Source organism: Cinclus cinclus, chromosome 4, assembly GCF_963662255.1.
Source record: "Cinclus cinclus chromosome 4, bCinCin1.1, whole genome shotgun sequence".
Taxonomy (NCBI): Eukaryota; Metazoa; Chordata; class Aves; order Passeriformes; family Cinclidae; genus Cinclus; species Cinclus cinclus.
Genome location: NC_085049.1, coordinates 27,572,970 through 27,598,173, shown reverse-complemented (window position 1 = coordinate 27,598,173; position 25,204 = coordinate 27,572,970). Strand labels below are relative to the sequence as shown.

The following is a 25,204-nucleotide window of genomic DNA, read 5'->3' as shown; positions in this document are numbered from 1 at the left end:
TCATGCACGAGTCCTCTCCACGAAGTTGGAGGGGTGCAACTAAATGTGGTTAAGGGGAGTGAAAAAGTTATCTTAGGGGTATAACTCTGGAAGGGAAGGAGAATGAAACAAATAAAATCAAGCAACTCCTGCAGTGTAATCCCGCTCTCTTCATCTTCCTTAAGCTTGGCTCACTGCCTCCTTGACTGCTATGCTGAGCCCTAAGGCATTTTTACCTTTATTGTTCTGAACTTTTGGTATACCCAAGGGAGATTCTCCTTCATCCTGGGAAAAGCCTGGTCTGGGTTCTCTTCTAGGTAAATTCTCTTGCTTCTATGGCAATTTTCCCTCACCTCTTCACTGATCATTTGGCAGAGTCTTTATTGGTAAGACTGTTACCTGCCATGCACTCATGGACCTTATTTCTTGTCTCTATCAAGCAGGCATTATAGAAGCTGATGTGTACTCAAGTACCACAACTTTAAAGCTGTCATGGTCATTTTCCAAAAATTCTACTTAAAGTAGAAAAAATACAGTTCAGCTTAGATTTTGTTAACAGTTTTATTGACATAAGGACCCAGGAGCCAAAGATTTGGTTCCAGGGGCCTCAGTTCCAGGAACCTGAAAGTAACAGAAGAAAAACCTGAGAACCTTTTCGCTCATCCTTTTTCCACCATGCAGAGCAGAAAAAGGACCTCCTCCATACTGCCCCCAGAAGTAGCTGAAGCTTTTGGTTTAGAGCTGTGATGTGTGACACACCAGCTTAAAAGAGACTCGGTAATTAAAGAACTGGAAACAAACAAAAGCTGCAAACGTTTAAGGGAACATGCGGACAGATCTCTCTAGAAGCAGAGCCTGTCTTTGAAGTTAGATAATGTTGGGTCTACAGAACAGCATGAAGAAAATAACTTAGCACTGGTACCCGGTAAGCTGCAACTCATAACAAACTCGGTTGTTACAGTGCAGGCTTATATTGCCAAAACAGGGCTACGTGGTCTCGGGCACCCGAGAGGCGTGTGTGAAGGCAGTGAGCAGTGCGGACCCTGTTTCCTGTACCGCAGAGGTCGGGCAGGTTTCCCGTGGGCAGTGCACACACACCTGCTGGGGAGCGGGGCGCCTGCAGCGAGACCAGCCGGGCACGGTGCCCGGGGCCGCGCTCAGGGCCGTGTGAGGAGGGGCGGCGGGAGCCGTACCGGGGTGCTGCTATTCCTCATCGTCAGGAGGGATGCCGAGCTCCTCGTCCGTCCAGGCCGAAGGGTCGGGATACGGGAAGTGTCCCTGGGAGAGAGGCTCGTCAGAGCCCGGCCGGGCCCCGGCCCGCGTCCCCCACCCCCGGCCGCCGCGCCTGCCTCACCAGCACCATGTCCGAGTTGTGCCAGAATTGCCAGAGGATCCAGAACCACATGAAGCCGCTGAGCGCCTCGCCTCGAATCACCTGCGCCCGCGTCAGCTCCGGGAACTGCCGGTACCGCGGCGGGATGTGCACCCCGCCGCCCGCGCTGAAACACAGCACGGCCCCGCCTCACTCCGGGCCCCGCCGGCCCCGGCCCCGGCCCGCCCCGCTGCCCGGCCCGCCCCGCTCACCGCCGCCGCCCGGGCACGGCGGCCCCGGCCCGCAGCAGCCGCCCCGCAGTCCGGCCCAGCGCCACCACCACCATGGCCGTGCCCAATGTCACCCGCACCGCCCAGCAACGGCCCCGCCGATTGGAGCCGCCGCCGCCGCCTTCCGGGGCGGAGACAGCCCGCGGCACGGGGGGAGCCGGGAAAGGGACGGGACCGGGGCGCGGAATTATCTCGGAGTACGGAGACAGGACGCGCTGACCCCGAACATTGCTCCCTCGCTCCCCTCAGCACTTGGGAGCGCCGGGGCGGCGCCAAGAGCGGGTTGTCTGCGAGTTCTCCCAAAAGTTGGCGTCGCCCACGGAGGGCGTAGAGCGGGGCGGGTTCCCCAGGCAAGCCGTTCGTTTTTGGAGGGGCGGGGGGACAACACGGCTCCAGCTGCCCGTGTTTAAGGAAGGGGAGAAAGCAGGAGCGCGTCCCCCCGTCCAAGGCTGGGCGGCTGGACGGTCCAGCCCAAGCAGTGCGGTTGCGGAGCAACGGGGCACGGGCGGCGTCCCGGCGGCGCTTCCCGCTGTGGCGAGGCCGGGGTGCGGGACTCGCCCTCGGGGCCGGGGTGCTGCCGAGGAAGCAGCTGGTGCGGAGCCTCTCCCCACTGTCTGGGCCGGCTGCCGGAGCGGGAACTCAGGGGCATAGAAATAGCCAGTACAGAATTGCCACCTGAGCATCTGAGAGAGTTTTGTTCTTCTTTCCCTCTCCCACAGGTGTTAGAGCGGTGCCTGCCTGCTTACTGCTCGCCCGGCAGTGTTCCTGGAGCTGCAGCCTTTGGAGGGTGATGGAAAACCCATCCTGTCGGTGGGTGGGTCTGTTCAGATCAGATCTCTGGTATATGCCAGAGCAGGGGTCGTAGGAATTCTGCCAACTTCTTGTGGAGAACCAGTTGCGTCCAGTAGTGCATACGGTATGCCTTCTGGGACACAGGTGATCTCGAAGGAAGCAAGCAAAAAATAATGGAGAAAGTAGCCAGACTATCAAGGGAGTCCTTTCAAGGAATCCAACACTCTCCTCCTCCTCCTCCAGACAAGGTATGATGCCAGTGTAAGATTAATCCACACTTGTAGCTCCTCCTGAATCTTTATTAGGTAGCACTTCACAAAGAACTGGAGAAGAGCTTCTGCAACCCTCCTGAAAGTGTTTTAAATAAGCAATAATATCTTCTCCATCCATTAACTCCCCAAACACCTGACATCCTCAGCTGAAGCAGCCATGGATAGCTATGTAGTTAAGGAATCTTAATTTCCCTGCTCATCTGAGCCTTGTAGCATCCTTAATGCATTTTCAGCAGCAGTTTACAGGGAATAGCAGCAAACTTTTCAACCACTGTTTTTACTTACTGTGCGGAACGTGTTGCAGCCTTGCAAGTGTGCTCCATACAGAGTTTATGTTTTTCCATAAAAACTGAATTCTTTGATACAAAGTTCATAGTTTTATTGCCAGCTCTGCCTTCCATCTGCCTTGTATTTTGAAATTCTGCCTTCTTGCAGTCCCTGGCATTCTATCCCCTGTGTCCTTGATTTCAAGCATCCCATATTTCCCATCTTGCTCAGGCTGGATGTCTCCAGTGCTGGCTTTGGCCTACTGAGGCAACTTTGTCCCCCTAGACTGAGCCCCCACCTTCTTCACTCTTCCTTAACTTCAGGTCCTTTCATTGACCTTTCAGCTTGTCTTGCCAGGGGAGCTTGGAAGCTGTGTAAGCAGCAGCATCAGCAGTGCACACGTGGCCGCTGGCTGCCCGCCCCTGCTAGGTACCTAGCAGCTGAATAGAATCCAGGTTGAGGGGATTGGGGGGAAGGATCATATAGTTCTTAGGGTTTTTTAGTATTCCTTCTTTCCAAACTTGATTTCTCAAAATCAAAACCATTTGTGATGAATTTACAGATAAGCCGCATAGTACCACAGTATATGGTGGAAGAATTACGAAGTAATAAACTGAAAGTAAATTTCAACTTTGTAGGCGATATTCTTGTTTAAGCATTTAAGTGTTCAAAAATCATGCTCATTTTCTGTTTCCATCTCCTCCTTCCCCCTTCCAGGTGAGCTCCATGTCCATCTCACATGTCCAGTGCTGCCACACAGCTAATAAAGATTCCTGTAGCTCTCTGCTGCCAAGATGTCCAGTAACATGGTAAGCTCATAATCTGTAGGTGGGTCATTGGAAAAGCATAGAAGAAGAAGCTGGGAAACAAAGACAGTTATTTCAGGGTGAGGGTTTTGTTCTGTGTTGATTTAGTTTGTCTGCACTGCATTAAGTTGCAAAGCATCTGTTACCAAGGTTTTCATTACTTTCTTGTATTTTTGTTTTCCACAGCTGTCCTGTTTGGAGCTGTGCATGGAGCCCAGGTCTCTTTTGCAGACCCTTGATACCCTCAACCAAAAGGAATTTCACTGGCTCGTCTCCAGAGGTTTCCCATGTCCTGAGGGGGGCTCGTGTGTTGGCAAGGAGAAAAAGTGATGGCTATTACTACCTGGGCCACATTGTCCAGGAGGTGAAGGTAACTGTTCATTGGGGACTTGGCTGTAAGAGCACGTATGGTTTTTTCTCTGTTCTTCCCATACTTCACTAGTCCCAAGCCCTTGCTGTGGGGTGGCCCTCCAGTTCCAGTGCACTTCATAGCCACTGTTGCCTCCCCACACCCTGTTTTCATTTGTTACCTAGTGCTGCCTGGCTGTTTGATGTGAGAAGCAAGTAAGAACATACTGGAGATCAATCTGTTTCTACAGTGAATTTTTGTTCAGAGACAGACAAAACAGATCCCTTTTCCCTATTGTCTACTTTTGCCCAGCCTTGCAGCAGAGTTGGTTAGCTAAACAGCAGCTAGTAATCCAAAATGTTTGTCTCCAAGGTCCATTTCCTCTTCACCAAACTGACAGCTTTCCTCATTCTTTTCCATCTGTGTTTGTGGGAATTGCAAGATGATTTTGGATGCCAGATGGAAAGTCACTCCTGCCGGTTTTCTTTTTAAATCCAGTTAATTTTGCATTTTTCAGTTTAGTTAAATGGATTTTGTGCAAGTATAGGTCTATGTGATATCTATAAGCTTCAATGTGGGGTAGAGCAGACTGGGACAGCTACAGGCACGAGTGATACCAGCTGGAGTAGGAGCTGACAGTATTATTTGTGTAAGTGCACTCAAAGATCTGCAGAGAAGGCTGACATTCTGGCAGTAGACCTTGCCCTCACTCACTGCTGAAGGCTTCAAATAAAATACTCAAATTTATGACAGTTGTGAGTTCTTACTGCATTGTTACCCTCCTGATTGCTGAAGGATTGTTTGTTATCCTTCTGATTGTAATGAACTGCATCATACACTGTTTTTTTTTTGGCTGTTCTTTTTCAGATGGGAGGTTTTCCTGGTAGAGTTCTGCCTTAGTTTACTAACTGTGTTGTTGCTGAAATTGAAGTCCAAAGTGAAAGGAAGAGAAAATCTGACAGCCCTTTAAGCCCCAGCTCTTTATTTACTTTTAAAGTGGTATGGACACAGTACAGTGGAACCCTGGTAGAAAGAGGAAAGCTGCATTCCCAGATCATGTTCCACTTCCTGGGATTTCTGCCACTTCCCTCTTAGCACTTAAGCTTGGCTGTTAATTTGACCTTGCAAATTGCCTTGCAAACCACATGTTTTACTCTTGCAGGGCTCCAGGAAAGACTTTTTAATTGAGTTTGACCAAAGCTGTGCTCTGAAGAGCAAGGTCCAGTGTGGCCAGCAGGAAACACCTCTCTATGACATTCTGCACTACGAGGATGCCCGGCGACACCCTCTTGCTCCAGGGGACAGGGTCTTGGCACCATGGGAGGCTGCAGCCAAACGTTTTGGCCCTGGCACTGTGCTAAGGGCTGTGGAGAGCACAGAGGCACCTTTAGGTACCTGCTTTGGGTGTTTTGGTTTTCTTAGCAGCGCTGGATTTGCCTCCGGCTGCTTGGGTTCTCTTTATGGTGTTTTTATTGTTGACACTAAGCCACTTTTTTCAGGGTTAGAATTAACGCAGCTCACAGAATTTGCCTTTACTTTGTTCTATGTTTGAAAACTTCCTAAAAAGTTAGGGATCAGGGGTAGCATAATCCCTACACAAGTCAAAAACATTTCTGATCCTCCTGAGGATCACCTGATTATCTGTTAGTCTGCTTTCCAGCTATTTCAGGGTGAAATCCCACCTGCTGTAGCAAGTGAGGTGATTTATATCTGCTGTCTCCTCATAAGAAATTTAGGAGAAAGTCAAATTTTAAACCTGTAAAGATTAAAATCATGGAAGTTGTTACAGAATTGTCTGAAACACAAGTAATTAGTTTTACCTCCTGCTCTCTAGGAGATAAATCACACAGATTGACACGCTGCTGATACATTACTTGCCCTTTTTTTTTCCTCCAATATGCACAGCACACAGTGAAAGGGGAGTGCTTGTGAATTTCTGGAATGGGCAGACTAAGGAGGTGCCTTCTGTCCAAGCTCTGAGGATTCCCTTGACCCTAAGCGAACGCATCATCCTGGAGCTGCAGATGCCTTTGGCAGCCCGGCAGATAGTGGTAGATTCAAGCTTGGACTACCCATACCTTGTGGCACCAGGTTATAGAGCCTCAGGGCACTACACACAGGGTCACCTGGACCTGGATTGCTGCCCAGGGGCTCTGTATTCCAGTCATCCCTGTGCAAAGTGCAGCTGGGGGTGTATCTCGCTTCCCCAGTGCTGCCTTGGAGCCTGGGAACCCACACGACCTGCAGAATGCAAAGTGCAGCAGGAATATGCCTTCATCCCAGGGACAAGCTTGTCTGAAGAAAAGCTCAGCAAGAAAATAGAGCAGGAACTGTCTGAATTGAGGATTGCATCTTCAGAAAGTGTTTCCAGACAGGAAGAGAAAAAGGAAGAGAAGAGATTGGAGACAGAAAACATTCCAAAAGATGTTAGGTCTTGTTTGGAAGATGACCATGAGGCTAGAGAAACTGAAAAGGTAAGAAGTACTTCACCCTGGATCTTCTATTAATATATGGTCTGCTGTTCGTATAAATATTTGCTTTGTTGCTTCAAGTTTACTGCCCTTGGCACTAAGCAATTAGCAGAGGTTTAAGGCCTGGTCCTTATGCCTGCCTGCTAAAGAATGGAGAGACTTTGCACTGTCTTCCTTTGACTGGGGTAAGAACTGTAATGTGTCATTGTCACTGGCTAGAGCAGGCTTCTAGAATCTCTTCCACGGATGCAGGGTATGAGAAGTGTTGCATAGCCCAGTCCCTCTACATTCTGCTTCTGTGTGAAGGAGGTAAAGGCAAGAAAAGGAAGAAGTGTCAGAAGACTTGACATTGGATAAGGATTACAGTAGGGATTGTTCCTACCGAGGCAGTCTCTTGCATGATACTTCTCCACCCTGTTAGAGGTGTCCCCTCTCCCAGTCAAGGATCCCAAGAGACTTATGTAGTCCTTAGCAGCTGATCTGGTGAGCAGGGCACTGCTCAAGCTTGCACAAGCTGCAAGTGGGTGAGGATCAGTAAGCAGAAGGTTCATGTCCACCAGCTAGTGCCACACTTGTCTCCACTGCCCTGCAAGGGTTAGAATCCAAATTCTGACATATGCTAGAAGCAGGGCTGTCTTTCAGCCAGAGCTCCTCTGGCGTGACCTCTTTGTACCAGTTTGGACCCTTTCAGGAAAAAATATTTTAGGTCATTTGGAGATGTAGGGAAACTCAGGAAGTGGTCGGAAATTTTGTGTGAGTTGTCTCTTTAGTAAAGAACTCCCCCAGAATCTGTTTTGTTTTTGTTTTTTTTAATTATTCTCTCTTAAATTTCAGTTACAACTTAAGATCTTATGCTGTAAATGCATTAAATAAACCTATTATTTTCCTTATCAGGTCTGGATTATTATTGCATTTCTTGTTATTTCTAGGGCCCTCAGAGGGAGATGTCTCATGCTGTGATTGATGTTGCTGTCAACACAGACAGCTGGTTAATGGAGACAGATCACAAGGAAGAAGCAGAGAGCAGACAGCAGGATGCTGAAACTGAAGCTAATTTTGAACATGAGCATGGTATTAGAACTGTAACTCTTTTACCCAAACATAAAACTTACCACATAGTATCAGGATGCATCATGTATAACATCTGTCACTATAATTCTTGGTGCTTCACAAGAAAATACCATAATGCCATCTTTATATATAAGTATTAATGGTGCCATGGCTTGAGAAGTTATTCATCTTCTCTCAAGGTGAAAGAATTTTCAGATGGAAGTTGAGATTTTTTTGGCTTTTATAGCTCAGCTACTGCAGTAGCAGCTTTTCAGGGTTTTTAACCTATATCATAGAGCTCAGTAGAAACAAAAATGTCCTTACTTTAAAAATTAATATGTAACATTAACTGTGACTGTGTATAGCAACAAGATTTCTCCAGGACAATTCTGCAGAACAATCCTCTTACCTGTGCTGAAAATTACTGCTTTATAATGTCACTGAATAAAATTTTGTTCCCTGAACAGCCAAAAGGGGCTGGATCGTGATTTTGATCAATTTGTTGTTGTTCTCAGCTTTGTGACAATTGCAGAAATCTAAGAGAGGATTCTGAAAGCCTAAAGCTTTTTTTATTATTGCTTTGTGACACTGCTGGAAGAGGGAGAATGAAAAGTCAAACAGGAGTGTAGATTTTCTCCCAGCTGGTGTTCCAGCATCATTCCATGCAACAGCTGCCACTAAGGTCTCCCCTGTCCTTAGCAGAAAGGTGTGAGCAAACTCTGTGCATGTTCTCAATTACCCAAAAGCTGCATTAGCAGGTTTGTGCCCATGCTAATATCTCCTGTCTCTCAGCAGGATGTAGAGCTCAGGCTTTGCCCTGTCAAAAGATTTCTCATTTTTACTCATTTCAGAGCAGTTCATACCTGTCTATGAGATACCATGTAAACAATCCTTTAGCCTGAGCTGTAAGAAGGGTCAGGCAAAACTCAGTTTCCCAGGCAAAACTCTTGCCTAAATGCCATGGCAAGCAGTTTGTTTCTGAAAAGCTAGAACCTCCTTTGTGGAGACTAAAAACTGTCCCACTTCCTCAGAGGAAAATGTTATAAAATCCCTGCTTGAATATATTTCATATGAGCAGACCTTTTGTTCTTTTCATTTTCTTTCTTCTTATAAGGTTCCTATATTCTCATGTGTCCTTGCCCTAATTTATTTGAAAGGCCTTTTTGAGTCCAGAGTGGCAGAAGCTCCAGTCCAGCATTCCCAGAGGAGCTCTTCACTGGAAAGCAGTGCTTTGGTTCCTTTCAGGCACCAGAGCTTCTTTGCCCAAGTGAATCAGTCTCTGGAGAAAGACAGCCTGACCATCAGATCAGCCCTTCGTGTGCAGAGACCACACAGTACCACCAACCTGCTGGCTGGGAGATCCACGCATCTCCCAAATCTTGTAAAAGTCAAAAGCATCACAGTGAGTATTTGATCCAAACCAGGTTTAGCTCTTAGGATGAGGAGGCTTGTTTATGTCATGTCAGAATGTTCTCTCTAATTGTCTTTCACAAAGGTTTTTGCTGCAACAAAAATGATGACTGTGTAGAATAATGGTTACGCATAAATAGAAACTCAAGGACTCCACTCGGGAACCCACATTGTGCAGGGCAGGGCACATGTGGTATTTTTGCTCAGCACTTTCATCAGAATGTTTTTGTATATTTGATCTAAGCTCTTCTAAATAAGCTTCTCAGCCAGCTCTAGTAGATAGCAACAAAAAAAAATATCCCCTTTTACAGATACTGAAAGCAAAAGAGAGAAAGTTTAGGCAGTCATCTGACACCCACAGCAAAGAGTGCATGTTAGGGCAGGGGTGGAACTAGAAGTCTCCTGATCCTTAGGCTAGTACTTTGCCTGCTGGAAAACATCATTTGTTCACCTCCTACCTATAAAACACCTCTCATTCTTTCTTTGATCTCTCCTTGTGTGTGTCATTAAACACAAACACCCACAAGGTACATTTTTTGTGCTAAGAATAGCAATACTCTGGAGAGCAAAGCTGTTTACAGGCCCTGGGAAGCCATACAGATCAATGTGTTAATAGAAACCAGTCAAAATGTGATGTAAGACTGGCAGGAACATTGTTTGAAAGTCGTGTAGTGTTTTCCAGCTTGTGGTGTTTGAGTTGTCCCCAGGAAAGCACTGGAAGGAGACATTCTGTTTGCAGAGGAGCAGTTGATATAGCAGGAGCATGCTAACTGCCCCCCCCAGGTGCAGGAGGAAGGAAGATGCATTCAGCAGAGGAAAATATTTTGGGGGACCTCTGTTCCAGCCCCAGACAGCTCTAACAATGTAAACTGGAATACATGTAAAGATTTGGTGGCTTGCACTTCCCTCACAAAGGGCACTCTAAGGAGTACAGAAACAAATATTTCACTATGGCTGTGAAAAGAGGCCTTTTAGGTGCTCCTTCATCTCCTTACATTGCACAGTGCATTTCAAAACACAAATCAGCAACACTACAGCGTTGCAATGAAGCTATTACCGAAGTAAACACAAGGACTGCTTGGGCATGGGTAGAAGACTCGGACAACAAGAGGTGAAGAGTTGGAACACCTGCGGAGAACTCCGGGAATGTTCTGGGTTTGGCCACAGGGGGGCAGGTATTTCTCTTGCTAATACAATCTAGTAAGGAATATATAATGTGTTTTGTGGTCAGAATCTGTATTTTCCATTCAATCCAGAAGTTAACCCAAAGATTGGGGAGTTTTAAGCATTGGCTCAATACCAGAACAGCACAGCCTACTCACCTGCGGAAAACTCTTAAGACTGGATTTTCAGTCATCTCTTTGCTAATTAAGCCCAATGATTTTTACAGGCTTTAGCATCGTTGGTGTTTTCATGGATGGGAATCAGCACTACAGTGTTTGTGAGCCCTTGTCGCTTCCAGGCCTCAGGAGTGACATTAAAATGGAGCTGTTCTGGTTTTGTGTGTTTACAGTTTGCATTACAAAAATACACTGTTGGGACTAAGGATTCAGTTTGCTTTTTTTGTCTTAGAAGTCGGTCCTTAATGAATCATCTCAGCAGAGGTGGAAAGAGCTGGACTTCAGCAGAGCCAAGATTGAGCACAGAAGGTGGCAAGAGGAGCGGAGGCAGCTGAAGAGGGAGCAGCAGCAAGAGGCAGATGGCACACGACACCAGCTGCTCAGGGACAGCCAGAGGTGATGCTGGGAACTGACTGCTTTTTGTGCTAAGTGTTGGAAGGTTGGTAACATCTGCTCCTTGCTGCTCTCCTTCAGTCCCTGCATATCCCATGTTGTGCTTTTTGCTGGACTCTGCAGAGGGGTCACAGTGGTTCCCTACTGAGAATAAAACTGGTGCTTGAAGTGTGAGGGAGTGGGTACACAGCATTATCCTCAAGGGCAAATTTCCTTCCTTCCTGTTCTCAGACTGAAAGTGCCGACATCAGGCACCAGCCCATTTGGGGCTTTTGCTACCTCTGTTCTGGACACAGGTTTAATCCTGATAACCTAACAAAGACTCCTGCAATATTAACTGAACATGGATTGCCGAAATATCTGCTTTGTGTCTTATGCACTGTCTTTCTTTTTTATGGCTTGCTCTTTATGAGAAATTTGAGAAATTTTGTTTTGGAAACAGGCAGCGATTGCGTCAGAGAACGTTGCAAGAGCTGGAGAAACAGCTGGAGCACAAAGAGAGAGCTTTGCAGCACATGGCACTGCTCCAGGCTGCTGGGGCTGAGAGGAGCAGGAAGGAATCCTTCTTTCGAGAGGAGGAGGAGAGGAAGGCAAGGCAGAGGCTTCAGTTCTTAAAGACACAGCGTTTGCAGAGAGAGGAGTTGCAGGCAGAAAGCAATGAAAGGAGCTGTGAACAAGAGAAAGAAAGGCTGGTAAGGGCAATTCCAGAAGTTATTTTCCTCTTCTGCCATGTTTCAAGCAGTATCTGGAGTATTTGTATATTTCAGCTGGTTTACATCCAATATATCATTTAGAAATTAAATGGGTAACATTTTTTTGGCATGTGTAAAAAGGTGAAAGGTAGAAAGTAAAATTCCTTATTTCTGTCATAGAAGAGGAGTTTCTGCATGTAAGGAATGAATTTCCATAGATTGTAACAATTTCTGACTTCTACTAGTGAGAATCATATTACTGTAGGATGATTTGGATTGTATTAATCCAGTTCCAAGCCCCTGCTGTGGGCAGGGACACCTTCCACTATCCCAGCTTGCTCAGAGCCCCATCCAACCTGGCCTTGGACACTGCCAGAGATGGGGCAGCCACAGCTTCTCTGGGCAACCTGTGCCAGGGCCTCAGCACCCTCACAGGAAAGCATTTCTTCCTAGTATCTACTCTAAACCTCTCCTTTTTCAGTTTAAAGCCATTCCCTCTTGTCCTGTCACTCCATGCCCTTGTAAAAAGTCCCTGTCCAGCTCTTGTAGCCCCTTTAGGCACTGGAAGGTGCTCTAATGTCTCCCCAGAACCTTTTCTTCTCCAGGCTGAACAACCCCAGCTCTCTCAGCCTCGCTCCATAGCAGAGATGCTCCAGCCCTCTGAGCATCTTCATGATCCTACTCTGGACTCACTCCAGCAGGTCCATGTCCTTCTTATGCTGGGGGCCCCAGAGCTGGATAGAGATGAAAAGTGAGGATGAGATTTGGCATGAAGGCTGACTGTACAGTTTTGAATGTCTTTATGTAGGAGTTCCTGAGGAGCAGAATGCAGTCACGGCAGGAAGTACTGGAACAAGAATCCCAGAAGCAGGACAAACAACAAAACCAGCACCAGGCTGCCAAAGCGAGAGTGTTCCAGAGGAGAGAGAGTTCTTATTTGAGGAAGGAAAAAGAAAGCCAGAAACTCCATGCTCTCCAGCAGTACCTCAGGGAACAGAACCTTCTGCTGCTCCGGGCATCCCTGCTCGTGTAAGGAAGCTGCACAGTGGGTGAGCAGGGCCTGGAGTTCACAGACCTGTTGAGACCTGTCAGGTGTGAGTCACTGTGCCAGAGCAGAGCTGTGACAGGTGGCATTAGGATTCCTGAGGATCTCTTCAATCTCCCTTTCACTGCAGCCAGAGTGCACTTCCACTGCTCTGTCCTTTACCTGCCTTTATTCCTGGGGTCACCAGCTTCCCCCTCCACTGAGAGGGAGCAGCAGGGCACATCTAGAGGCATTTTTCTGCATCAGAAAGGAGGTGGTTTCTAGTGCATTGCACTATGGTGAGTGGAGGTGCCAAAGGAGAAGAGGAGGAGATTAAACGTGTCACATCCTGAAGTGCTTCCCCTTCCTCATATCATCTGAGGTACAAAATTCCCTGTGGCACAGCCATGTGCTGATCAGCTCCAGAAATTTCAGATGGGTATTTAAGAAAGGAGAATGGATATGGCACAATTTATTTGCTGAAACAGTCAGAGCTATATGGAAATATCTTTATTTTACACAGAATTATGCTAAAATGAATACAATACATGTGATACCTTGTTTCAAGTAATGCCTCGAGCCAATGAGGTACAAAATTTAAATTCAGCCTGTTTTTTGTGTGTACACTTAGAAACATGATACACATTTTCTGTCATGTTATAAAACTTTATGCCTCTTACTAGAATACAGCAGCAGTGATAATGGAAGTTTCTTTAAAAAAAAAAAAGAAAAGAAGAAGTAAAATTAAGAAAACTTGTAAAAGGGAGCTCCTTTGAAATCCTGCCAAATCTTCTGAATAGCCAGCAGTTTCCTAGCAGTGTCAGACTGCATTCCTCCAGGGATAATGGAGAGGCTATGGCTTCAGCTTTTCCCTAAAAAGACAAAGTTAAGTCTCTCATCTAGATGTTTACAAACTACTCTGAGACCTTAATAGCTAAAACAGGTATTTTTAAATTTAAGGATTCATAATGTGCATAAGTAATCCTCAGATTTATGCTTAAAAGAAAAAAAATAGGGAAAAGGAAAGATGAACTTAAATAGAAGGTGAAGGCTTTAACAAACAAAATGTCAAAGTTAAGGTCTGGAAAAGTTGTAACTTGCTTCAGATTATGGAGGCATAGTTTTGCATTTTAGACATGAAATCCCATAATTTGGAACAGTTTACACTCTGTTGAGTGTCTGGAAAAGCTGGCTGGAATTTGCTCAGCAAGAACATGGATGGTTGTGCCTGGCACACACCCTACTGAAGGAACATGGGTGCTGGTGGCACATGGAGGTTTTCTTTCAGTAATGTTTGGGGGTTGCTTGCTTCTCTTCTTGTTTGAGTTCTCTTTTACATAAAATCGTGTGCTAGTTAGGACAATACTCTGCCTGCTTATGACTCTAACTAGACTTAAAGAAACAAGCCTGAAAACTTACAGGGTGTTAAACTCTACTCCTGCTTTTATCCTTATGCACTTGGAAATGGAATATGCAGTGATTAAAGGAAAGTACATGAAATATACTGAGTTGAATCTAAATTTATTTTTCAGACTTCATTTATATGATGTTCATCATTACTTTACAATCACTATAAAACAGCAGATTGCTTTTGCACTTTCTCCTCAGTGCTTAGCCACCTGAGAACAGACCACTGCAGAGACCCTGCTCCACTGCTGTTTCACACAGGGTATGTCTGGGAAGATATTCAGTACCACACTATTTCCAACTATTCATGGACTGTATTTCTCACTGTGAAAACGCAGCCATAAAGTCATTTTAATACTGCTATTAAAATAACTGACTGTAAATGCCACGTGTAATCCAGTTCTGCTGGCTTTATTTGATTTTAAGCATTCTTAATATGGTTTTGATCTATCAGGAAAATGCTTGGACTCTGGTTTGAAACCTGCTGGAAAGAAAGAACAAAAACCTAAGTATCTGCATATCAGTTAAGGTTTTTAGTAGAGTGAAACCAGGGGATCACCAGGGAGAGTAGTAGAGGAAATCACAAGAGAGGGGAAAAAAAAAACCTCTTAAGTTTAAGAAACAGAAAAAATAAGACCAGGATGAATATTCCCAGAATTTGGTTTTTATTATGGAATTAAGTTCTTCTGCCTAGGTAAATATTTTGTTATGTTGTTTATAATCAAATTCCTATCATAATGTATTAGAGTACAGAAGTTTGAAAAGAAAGTGAAATAGTCTGTTTTTGTCATCCAAAATGACTAAGAACAGACCACTACATGCAGGATGTTAGGACACTTCTACAATAAAAGTAGAAGTTAAAAGTACAAAATACAAACAGTTTTACTGGCTTTTTTTCAGCCTGAATGTGTTGCTTAAGTAATGCTAGAACATCATTTCTCATACCACAGTGACAGGTAAATCAGTAAATTAAATATTTACCCTGATATATTTTAAAACAGACTTGATCAATGACCTTCTTTTTGAAGATGTTTTTAAAAACTACCAGAGCACATTAGCTCTTAGAACTGTGCAGTGAGTGGGAAATGTCCAGTTGTGCAAATTCTTCCTGCTTTCTGGAACAGACCTTCTGATGATCCCATGCCTGGTGCTTGGCTTAAATGACTGAAGGCAGCATTAGTGGAGAGCAGCCACTACACAGCACATCCCTGGGGTACACGTGACTTCTCATCTTCAGCTTTGCTCTGTGTCAGCTCCCAGGCAGCACAGGTAACCTCCCACAGTGGAAGGGCAGCACCACACGAGTCTATTTGAGGGCAGAAGCTGCAGTTTTGATGAGCAGTGGCTTAGCTGCCTCCAGGATGTCCAGTTCGGGGTCCAGTGAACGTCCCAGTCCTTCCAGAACCATGATGGCAAAGATGATGGAAGCAAAATTGCTCTCGAGCTTCACCTGGAATCAAAACAGACTGAATGGACTGCATGGACATTATTTTCTTCTGTACCCCTTCAACCAAGGTACCAGCTCTGCCTAAGCTGGGAGGGAAGGGAAGAGCCTGGGGAGAGCATTTGGACACCTAAAACTATACTGCAACTCCACTAGCTGGACTGTGCAGCCCTGTGGCTGACACCCCTAGTTCAAGCCACCGTAGGTCTTTCTATTTCCAAAGCTGTTTGTAACTGTGGAAACTTGTCCCCCAAATAATCAGTTCTAAGGAGGTATCTACAGTCTAAGTGACTGTATAAAAGGTAGAAAAAACTATGTGTTAAAAAAATACTCCTTTTAGTAAACAACATCAAGCATTAAACAAAGTCTTGTGACAAAAAAAACCACACACACCAAAAAAAAAAACAAAAAAAACAAACCAAAAAAAAAAAAAAAAACAAAAAAAAAAAAAAAAACAGAAAACAGAAATTGGGCTTGCCAGAGTGTGTATGTATAAGACCTGAGAAACAGTATGCCTGCAACACTTGGATACATTCCTGCAGTTCCTCTCCTAGCAGTTTATTTCAGAAGTCAGTCCCCCTCCTTGTGTTCCCAGTAGTTCTTTCTCCCTCCCCACATGAACTTCCAGCTATTAAAGGCAGACAAGGACAGGACCTCACCTTATGGGTCATCAAGAGTTTGAAGACACTGGAGAGGAGATTTCCCACCTGAAGCTGCAATACACAAGGAGAATTTAACAGCTGATCAAAACAACTTTTTGTTTCAGTTCTCAGTGCCAAGTTGCACTGAACTGCAGCTAAGTCAGACTGTGACATGGTGCACTTGCCTTTCCCAAGGCAATGGTGTTTCCCCGGACCTTGGTCACAAGTTCTGCCATCTCAGCCTTGAAGCGCTCAATGTCCTGGCATTGGTTGGCACGGGCGTGGTGGAGGATCAGTTCTGCCACTCTTTCCCCCTGGGAAACAGGTTGAACAGCACAGAACCTGATCACTGGTGACTTGCTATCAGATACTTGCAGCTCTTGCTTTTAGTAGCTGGGAAGTGCCCCTGGCAGCACAGGATGGGCCTGGATACGGGGTTTAGCACCGATTCTTTGGCATGCTTCAGCAGACCAAGACAAAATGTGTCCCATTTAAGGTGTGTTAGTGAGCCCTGCAGCTGAGAGACAGCAACAGGCAAGTAGGAGCACAATGCTTGTTCTCATAATGAACAGGAGACACCACCACTGGGTTCTCTAGTCTTTCTAACAGTGAGTTTCAAGGGGAGAGGAATATAATGTAGTTCCCCTCACATGGAGGAGCCCAGAGGTCAGACCCCTCCACACACCCATTTTCCTTCCTTTCCTCTATAGGTGCTGGCACAACACCAAAATGGAGAAAGGTGTATGGACCTTCCAGCAGCAAGGCTGCAGAGGGGAACATGTGTGGCAGATCAAGATGTTAACCCATTCCCTCCTCTAGCAAAACCTGACAGATTCTGCAACAGTGGCTCCCAGGCAGTTCTAACTTGCAGCAGAAGCGAGCAGCCAGTGCTTCCCATTTAGCACCTTCTAGTTCCTGGGGCCCTGAAATTGCTCTACTCTGGCAGCCTCCTTGCTGCAGCTGAAAAACTTGTCCCTGTGTTTGGAGGTAAGATGCTAGCAAGGCTCCTCGCCTCCATTAGCATTTTAAGGAGAAATAGAAAACTTTCACTTTGGCCATCAGATTGCACAGCCACGTCCTTTCCCCAGCCTCATGCCTGAGGACAGGCCTCCTCACCTGTCCCTGGACCACAGCGGTGAACACAGCACGGAAGTTCTGCATGTCGGCGCTCTGCAGCTCCGCCACGATCCCCGCATCCAGCAGCACCAGGCGCAGCTGCCGCGGGGGCGGCCGCACTTCCAGCACCAGGGTGTCACTCACGTCCAGCATGGCCACCTGCTCTCGGGCCGTGCCTTGCACCAGGATATTCCCTGGGTGCAGGTCGGCGTGCACAAAGTTGTCAACAAAGATCTGGAGGACAGGTAAGAGTGAGAGCAGCTCGTTACAAGTACAGCTGGTCATGCCAAAGCTTGCGGGCAAATGGCAGAGGGTTGTTTGTGATCTGTTCTCTCCCAACAGAGCACCACATGGAGGCTCGAGTGCCACTTCTGGGCCCTCAGGGTGCCTCAGGCACTTCTCTCTTAGGGACACTATGCAGGACGCATGGATTATCACTGGTCTTGTAAACTGGGGGGAAAAGTGCCCAAGAAGTCATGGCCAAAAACGTGTTATTTGAACTGATTCTTAACAGCAGTGTTTTAAAAGCATCTTCTCTGTGATGGGCATAAAACCTAGCTGCTCTCTCCAGATGTTAACTCAAAGCAAAGGCACACCTTGTTACTAAAATTTTATTTCATTATTAATTAAATAAGCTGTGATATTAACTAAAAAGGACTCAAGATGACTGAGAACTCTGCAACAAAGGTGAGAAGAGTGGCTTAAGATTACATAAACTGCCAGAAGCTCTGAATTGACTTCAAAATGATAAGCAACTAAAACTTTTATGTGTGGAGAGCTGTTCTCCCCTCTAGCGAGTTCCCAGGAGAAACCTATTTACTAGCTGTCTGCCATTTGCCTGGAAGATGATAATTCCTATTAAAGAGGCTAACTATCCATGAGCCATCACCCTTGGCAGCACCACAGCAGGTGGAGACCAGCTCTGGTACTCAGGAAGTCAGCAGAGCTGTGTGAAGCAACCCAGTGTTTGCTAGAGCTCAAGCAGGGCAGCTAGGAGTCCCAGCAGGGAATGTCAGTGTTCTTTGGCAATTAGACCTAAATTGGGCCTTAGCAAAGAGTAATGCAGTAAGAATAGGCTGTTTCCCATTCAGGGGAAAGATGACAGTGAATGGTTAAGTTTGTCAAGTGCAAGACATCAACCCACGTTACAACTGTATTGAAAAGGAAAGAAAACAAGAGAAGAGGAAATAAATCTGTGTAGCTCTTCTCTGACTCTGCTAGCAGTTAGTACCAGAAAGGACTGGAAAGAGACAAGAACAAAACAGTACTTCCTTCCCTCCTGACCCTCCTGGTGGCCTGGGACTGCAGGACTTCCTGCCCCAAGGAGATAATCTTCATATTTCATGGAATTCTCATGTGAATTTGTGCAACTGCCATGTAAATAATTAGAGGTGTGTGAAAAAAAATGGTTTTGGTTTTGCCTGAAAAAAAAATGACTTCTGCTAATTATATGTCCTCCTTATTGAGAAAACCTACACAACAGATCTACATTTATTCTCATGCACTCATGACTGCATAATCTGTGTCATAAGGTACTCATCTTTCTGCTTTCCAGAGTTAAGAGTCCAAATTATTTCACCATTCTGGTATGGAAGCCACTCCACACAAGTAATCATCCTATCTGCCTTCCTCTGCACCTCTTCTAGTTCTACTACAGCCTTTGAAATGCAGGGTCCTGGACAGCAAGGGACTAGAACTGCAGAGTACTCAAGAAAGAGGTACTTGTTTTAGTTATAATGTTGTTTCTTTGCCCTTTAATTTTTTCTACTCCTAAAATTTGAAACCAATCTTAGCATAAAACTATTCTGGTTCCAGCACTGCTTTTCTGAGTGGTAAAAGCTATTTCCGAGCCTGTCACACTACCTGGAGCCAGAACTGGAGGTTCACTATTGCCCTAGCACAATGCTGCAGTTAGCAGCATCATTTCATCTGACACACACTGCCTACACACTCAGTACTGTCAGGAGCTTTTGCAACTCTTCCCTGCTGCTTCTCACAAGACACTTGTACCACCCTCTCAACACTCCAGATTATTTGGGATTATTGCAACTACAGAAGAACTAGATAGCCAGAAGCTGAATCTGACCAGGTTTGTTGTCTTTACTCCAGATTTAGTTCTCCCTAAGAAAAAGGTGGTTTTATAGTTGATAAAACTATAAAAAAGGAAACCAGCTCATTGTTTTCCCTCTGAGTCACATCCACAGTCTCTGCAGAGCACATGACATTTCCTAATAATGTTGCACTTTAAGGTACTTGGGCGATACATGAATACTCATTGAGTGGATTGAGCAAAGGCTGACCAAGGTGCATAGGCCAGTCCTGCTGTGTGCAGGCAGATGGCCCCTCTGCAGAGGCAGAGACCTGGGTCAGAGCCTAAGCAGGGGTGTATCCAGCCCGGGCTTTATGCAGACCAGGTAAAGGTAGGAAGGAAATGGGCTCTCTCTTTAGACACATTGTCTTATTATCCAAACTGTATCGCTTTTGCAGGAAAACAGCCTTCACTTGCAGTCCCAGCCAAATGCCTACCATCTTTAGCAGCATGTCCATGCCCATCTTGGCCAGTCTCTGCCGCAGCTCCGTGCCAATGTCCACGTGTAGGTAGTGCGAAATGGGCTCACTCTCCTGAAACAGAGAGACAGAGCTGGAGTCAAACACCCCCTGCTTGCCACCTTCCAACACACCTTTACCTGGGTGCCACAAGTGGGGGGAAGGTGATGAGAATACCCTAGGAAGGACTCGGCAGAAAGAGCCTGTACCTAGAGTGATGGAGAACGTGAGAGAACCAAGGGTTTGTTCCTTGGAAAGACAGACAGTATTCTGGGACAGAAACACCCTTGCCAGGGTCACATGCAGGAAAACTAAGCCTGAGAGTAGCTTTGGTCTGGGACTCAAACATCCACAAGGGAAGTGAGGCAAGGGTCAGAAAGTGTCAGATTGCTTAGCTCCTTGATTTGACCCACCACAGGGGAGAGGTGAAGCGTGGTGTTGGTTTGCAAAGCACAGGCAAGCACAGGGTAACTGGACACACTGCTGGTCTGCTTGGTTTCAGGCCGAGTGTTCCCTTCTATATGGAGTTGTCTGCTATCTGTCTTCTGGGATGCATTCCTTGCAAACAAAGAGCGTGTAAGAGACACTAAGGAAGGACGTCGCGCTCCTTTAGCAAATTAGAAAAAAGCATCATTCCGCCTCCAACCCCTCCTTCTCAAAAAGAAACGCCTCCTTGCCTCCTTGGGGCCTTCTCACTGCTACCATTGCACCCAGACCCTGCAATTCTTACCTCAAATGTTTCCACTAGAACATCTGCTGTTACCAAGGGCCACAGGGGAGTTGGAAACTTCACAAAATCGACATCTAGGAAATTCTGTCGGAAGCGCTCCAGATTTCTGGCTTCGTAGCGTAAGTCAATCTCAAGGGAGAAATAGAAAAGCAGGTGGGAAATTAGATCAAACTAGGATTAGACCTTCAGGATCCTGTGTGAATTGCAATACCCAACACCAACAAAACTAGTCAGAAAGACAGAATGGAAACAAAAAAAAGTGGTGTTTTTATACACATTCATGCCCTCCCTAATGGAAGAGGAGCAGACTGGTTAATGGATGGTCCACAGCCAAACACCTTCAAAATATGGGTGCCTTACTAGAGGCATAGTGTCTCAAAATAGACCAGGACCACATTATATTCCAAAATGCAACAAGATCCTAAACTGAATCATATCCTGAACCAAAGATTGCTGTCCAAACAGCAGGGCAGGCAGACATGATAGAAGAACTGCAGCCCCAGTCTTGCTTGACAGAGAGGCAGCCAGAACAGGAAGAAATTCAATGTAATGCATGCAAAATAATCCACTTTAAAAAGTCCAGGCCCTGGTTCTTCAGTGATCCAATGTCTTGACACAAGGGCATCTCTCCTACTGTCTGCTACTGCTCAAGGAGGCAGGACAACCTTGCCTCACCTCCCTTGTCTAGCAATGGGGAATATGCCAGGAATATTTATTGTTCATTCAAAAGGAAAAAGCGAAAATGAACCTATCAGCTGTTCTCCTAACCTTCAGCCTTCTGCACATCCACCCAAGCTCTGCCAAACTGGTATGAATGACCTTGAGTCACACCTGACCACAGTCAACAGTTCCCAGCATGCATTTACTGGGTAGAGGTTTTGCAATTGTAGAAAACAATTAAGGTTTTCAAAAGCTTGTTACAGACTTCAGGCTCTGCAATCTAGACACAAAAATTAAATTAGCAGATAACAGTTCATTTTATAGAAACATAAGCCTAATTAAGCCTGCAGTGAGATCTTTGTATGTTTGATAGTAGCAAGGTTTCAGGACTGTGTCTTTAGAAGATGTTAGTAAATCAGGATGTTTTCAGATCTATTTGCCAAATTTTACTGACACTGTGAGTCTGATGATAATGCAAAGAAGAATGTGTTATTAACTTCTATGAAAACATTATTTATGTATATATCAGTGCTAACAAACATGACTGGTGAGTACAGACTGCAAACATATATGTAAAATTATAGGAAAAAAGCCACATGCCTAAGTACTTGCTTGGAGAGATTCCTTCCTAAGGAGAGGTGTCTCACCAGTGTTCACCTTTCACAATGATGCAAAAAGGACTGTGACTATGGCTAGCTAACTGTTCAGACTGTCCGCTAGAAAACACATTCAAAGTCAAAACATTATTTTAAAAGTCTAAAAAATCATTTTAGATCTAATAAAGACTGATTTTTTCCATTACTTTGCTAGTTTGTGAGCATATAAGCTTTACTACAGTAACGTTATGTGATTTGATTAGACTAAAAAATGGAAGTAAAGAACAAGCCAGCCTTCATCTAGCCATTTCAAATGTGGTGTGAACAGAGTTAGAGTCAGCCAGTAGCAAGACAAAGGGCAGTTTTGTTCCAGTAGCTGGGGATCATGGCCTGGCACATACCTGCTGCATCATAAGCTTCTCAAACTCCTCCACAATCTCTGTCAAACTGAGCCACTTGAACCCAGGGAGAAGTCCAATAATGCGGCTGCCCATCTTCATGAGAAACAGATCCATCTGGACTTGGTGGACCAGCCCAGGGTGCAGGACCTGCACAAGAATGAGCAGTGGCAACACCAACCCCCCAGACACGCCATTTCAATGAGCTCAAGTGACGCATTTCAAATATACAGAACCCAGCTTGTTAGAATGGGAGGCAGCCAACTTCTCTGGCTAGTCCTCAGAATTCACATTTCACCATTGATTTGGTTGAAGAGAAACATTTTATCACTGTCAAATTCAGTGTATCTGTGCTGGAGTCCCACCCAAAGACATTTTCCACCAATTTCAGTCTCGCCCTGTCCCTGATTGGTATTTGAAGCTGCTCAAATACAAGGTTTCTTTAAATAAACTTTGCTAGAATGCACTTTTATGTTCCAGATTTCTTCGTGTGAGCAGAGAATGAGGTTTGCTGTCTGGAAGGTGCAACCAACCTTAATATTAATTCTTTTAATGTAAATTGGGCCCCTGGAGGCATTCCTAGTACCCACACGCCACATCAAACCTCGAGCTAAAACTTCAGCAGTTTGGGGCCACTGCAAGTGTGGATTGTAGTCGGCTGGAACAAAAGCACTGAGAGAAGACACTAAGAGTCAGCATCCCTTCTTGTTGTAGCTGGCCCTAGCCAGCTACTCCTGTCCATGGGAGTTAAAATCCGACGGACCTCATCCAGCATGCTCCATTTTCACATGTCTACCATTCAGGCGCATGACTTACTTTAATGGCTACAGGCACGAGATGTCTGGCTGAAGCCGGATTTGCGTTCAGGAGTGGCTTGGCCCTCTGCTCCGTAAGGGCCATCCTGCTCACGGGACTTCCCTGGGAGCAGTCTGCAGAGCTCAGTTCCTCCCTGCTCCTCTCATCCCGTGTCTCCTCGCTCTTCCTCCTTCTCAGCCACCCGAGGAGGCCTCTAAATCCTGACACTCCCCACGCTTCAAAGGCGGACCTGAACTCCGAGCGTCGCTCCAGCTCCTTGGCCCGGGAGCCGGCAATAGCAGCCAGGTCAGCATAGGCTTTATACACCTGGGCAACGCAGCCCGAGCCGACCGGCTCCCGGCTCGGGAACGTGAGGATGCCCATCCAGTCCTCACCGAAGGCCTTCCTCAAGAGCTCGTCGGTGTGGCCCCAGGGGTGCGGGCTCACCTCGACGTGCAGCTTGGAAAACTCATCACAGAAGGCCTCCGAGAAGAGGTCCCTGCGGGTGCTGGCCCACTGGCCCAGCTTGACACACGTGGGGCCGGCGGCCTCGGCCGCCCTGCGCAGCAGCCGCAGCCAGCGCTCGCCCATGCCGGGCCACAGGCGGCTCAGCGGGTAGAGCAGCAGCAGCGGCCCGAAGCGCAGCAGGAGCCCGCAGGCGCGGATCCCCAGCCGCAGCACCAGCCCCAAGCGCCGCAGCAGCCCCCGGGGGGGCCGCTCCGCGCAGCGCTCCGCCGTCCACGCCGGGCCGCGCCGCCCCGGCCTCTCCCTCCAGCCGGTTCCGGCGGGCACGGCCGCGGGCACGGCCAAGGCCAGGGAGCCCCAGCGCCCGGCACGCAGCCCCAAGAGCCCCGCGCCCGCCCGCCCAGGCAGCGCCGGCCTGGTCCTGGCCGCGGCGGCGCGCGCGAGCAGCGGGAGCGGGAGCAGCCGCGCGGCGCCGCCTGCCACCATCGCGCGCGCTCCCGCCGCCACCGCGCGCGCTCCCGCCGCCCGCGCCTGCCCCGCCGGGGGCAGGGGGCGGGAGGGGGGCGCGTCCAGCCAATCAGCGCCGCGGAGCGCGGCGATGCCCCGCCCCTTAAAGGGCCTGCAGCGGGAGCTCTCGCGCGGGCGCGCGGGCGGCACCCGAGTGCCGCGAGGGAGGCGCGTGCCCGAGTTGTCCCCTCGGGATCGGGCCGCGCTGGACGCGGACGGGCGGGAGGGGGCCGCGCTTGGGCCGGGGGCCTTCACACCTCCATCTGCTTCGGGTCACGGGAACATTGAGTAGCCTGAGCCGGAAGGGACCCTTCGGGACCACCGAGTCCAGCTCCTGGCCATGCACAGGACACCCTCAGAGTCACCCCGTGTGTCTGAGAGCGCTGTCCAAACGCCCCCTGAGCTCTGCCAGGCTTGGTGCTGTGACCGCTGCCCTGGGGAGTTGTTCTAGTGTCTGACCGCCCCCTGGGTGAAGAACCTTTCCCTAACACCCAGTCTCGATCGGGGGCAGAAACCGTGCTGCAGGTTTGAAGCATTCCTGGCCAGGTGCTCTCCAGCGAGGAGTCTGCGACCTGGTCAACCTCGGGAAGCCGTGCCAGTGACAGGTACCGGGCTGATAGCAACTCAGGACTTTCTGCGTTTCACCGGAAATCTTTCGACCTGCGACCCAGAACGGCGGCTTTCCACTCAGCTCCGCTCTGCCCTGCTGCCCCCCGTCGCCTCCCCCGGGCATACACACACCCCTTCCCCCGGGCGGGCAGCCCAGGACGCTCCATGCCCGGAGCGAGGGGCGGGCGCGGCTGCCTCAGCGGCGGGGCGGGCCGGGCCGGGCCGGGCCGGGCCGGGGCGGGGCGGGACGAGGCGGCGCTCCCGCCGGAGGGCGGCCGGGGCCGGGGCCGGGGCCGGTGGCGGCGGGGGGCGGGCGGGGAGCCCCCAGCCGCGGGTCCGCAGCCGCCAGCCCGGCGCCGGGCGCCGCCGCCGTCATGCCGGGACACGGCCCAGCCGCTCCGCTGCTGCCGCCGAGGAAGGTAGGGAGGCGCCGAGGGGACGCTAACGCGGGAGAGCGGGCAGAGGTGCCGCTCCAAAAAAATCTCTAATTCCCTCTTCCCTTCCGGCCCCCGGATGGTTTTTCTCCATCCCCGGCTGAAGAGAGGGAAAGCGGGAACAAGGAGCCGAATCCCTTCGCTTTCCCGCCGGGACGGGGAGGCTGCTGCTCCCGCCGGGCACGGGGCTCGGCCGGGGGAAGAGGGGCCGAGGGGACCTGGGGAGGTGCTGAAAAGCCGACCCGAGCGGGTCGGGAGCGGTGGGGCGGAGGAACAGCAGCAGCCCCGCCACCCAGCACGGGGCCCCTGAGTGAACTCAACCCTGCCTCGGTCTCCAGCACAAAACAGAGGAGGAAACGCTAAACACATTCTTTGGGGGAAGCCCGGGCCCTGCTGGAGCAAACAGCC

The 25,204-nt window shown here is 48.1% G+C and overlaps 3 protein-coding genes and 1 long non-coding RNA gene across 7 annotated transcripts; 2 read left to right on the top strand and 2 right to left on the bottom strand.

Moving 5' to 3' along the window:
- Positions 1 to 527: 527 nt before the first annotated feature.
- NDUFB2 (NADH:ubiquinone oxidoreductase subunit B2) lies at positions 528 to 1,684 on the bottom strand. 4 transcript variants are annotated; one of them, XM_062490977.1, is made up of 4 exons: positions 1,564 to 1,684; positions 1,334 to 1,478; positions 1,173 to 1,257; positions 528 to 600 (listed from the first exon to the last, which is right to left on the bottom strand). In XM_062490977.1, the coding sequence occupies exons 1-3, from the start codon at positions 1,635 to 1,637 to the stop codon at positions 1,183 to 1,185; spliced, it is 294 nt and encodes a 97-aa protein (XP_062346961.1). In that variant the 5' UTR covers positions 1,638 to 1,684; the 3' UTR covers positions 528 to 600; positions 1,173 to 1,182. The 4 variants fall into 4 exon arrangements, 3 of the variants coding, with proteins under 3 accessions (XP_062346961.1, XP_062346960.1, XP_062346958.1); XR_009933122.1 differs by having other exon boundaries at positions 583 to 600; positions 1,078 to 1,257; XM_062490976.1 differs by having other exon boundaries at positions 587 to 1,077.
- Positions 1,685 to 3,706: 2,022 nt separating this feature from the next.
- LOC134043759 (uncharacterized protein C11orf16 homolog) lies at positions 3,707 to 8,003 on the top strand. Its single transcript, XM_062492492.1, has 4 exons — positions 3,707 to 3,721; positions 5,230 to 5,458; positions 5,973 to 6,541; positions 7,468 to 8,003. Exons 1-4 carry the CDS (start codon positions 3,707 to 3,709, stop codon positions 7,747 to 7,749), a joined length of 1,095 nt encoding a protein of 364 aa, XP_062348476.1. The 3' UTR covers positions 7,750 to 8,003.
- Positions 8,004 to 10,533: 2,530 nt separating this feature from the next.
- LOC134043003 (uncharacterized) lies at positions 10,534 to 14,302 on the top strand. Its single transcript, XR_009933121.1, has 3 exons — positions 10,534 to 10,777; positions 11,174 to 11,423; positions 12,232 to 14,302. It is a non-coding gene; the product is annotated as an uncharacterized LOC134043003 (long non-coding RNA).
- A 560-nt stretch (positions 14,303 to 14,862) lies between these two features.
- On the bottom strand, positions 14,863 to 23,732 carry ADCK2 (aarF domain containing kinase 2). Its single transcript, XM_062490973.1, has 8 exons — positions 22,803 to 23,732; positions 21,990 to 22,136; positions 20,333 to 20,461; positions 19,582 to 19,677; positions 17,056 to 17,289; positions 16,125 to 16,253; positions 15,958 to 16,011; positions 14,863 to 15,304 (listed from the first exon to the last, which is right to left on the bottom strand). The coding sequence occupies exons 1-8, from the start codon at positions 23,730 to 23,732 to the stop codon at positions 15,161 to 15,163; spliced, it is 1,863 nt and encodes a 620-aa protein (XP_062346957.1). The 3' UTR covers positions 14,863 to 15,160.
- Between the last annotated feature and the right edge of the window lie 1,472 nt (positions 23,733 to 25,204).

Bases quoted from the DNA above. Each gene is read 5' to 3' on its own strand.
- NDUFB2 (XM_062490977.1), bottom strand. From the start codon at position 1,637: ATGGTGGTGGTGGCGCTGGGCCGGACTGCGGGGCGGCTGCTGCGGGCC. The intron at 1,479-1,563 runs GTGAGCGGGGCG...GCTGTGTTTCAG, and splicing joins GCCGTGCCCGGGCGGCGGCG to CGCGGGCGGCGGGGTGCACA. The intron at 1,258-1,333 runs GTGAGGCAGGCG...CCTCTCTCCCAG, and splicing joins ACAACTCGGACATGGTGCTG to GGACACTTCCCGTATCCCGA.
- LOC134043759 (XM_062492492.1), top strand. The intron at 5,459-5,972 runs GTACCTGCTTTG...CAATATGCACAG, and splicing joins GAGCACAGAGGCACCTTTAG to CACACAGTGAAAGGGGAGTG. The intron at 6,542-7,467 runs GTAAGAAGTACT...TGTTATTTCTAG, and splicing joins AGGCTAGAGAAACTGAAAAG to GGCCCTCAGAGGGAGATGTC.
- ADCK2 (XM_062490973.1), bottom strand. From the start codon at position 23,732: ATGGTGGCAGGCGGCGCCGCGCGGCTGCTCCCGCTCCCGCTGCTCGCG. The intron at 20,462-21,989 runs GTATGTGCCAGG...TTCTCCCTTGAG, and splicing joins AGAAGCTTATGATGCAGCAG to ATTGACTTACGCTACGAAGC. The intron at 16,012-16,124 runs GCAAGTGCACCA...TGTGTATTGCAG, and splicing joins ACACCATTGCCTTGGGAAAG to CTTCAGGTGGGAAATCTCCT.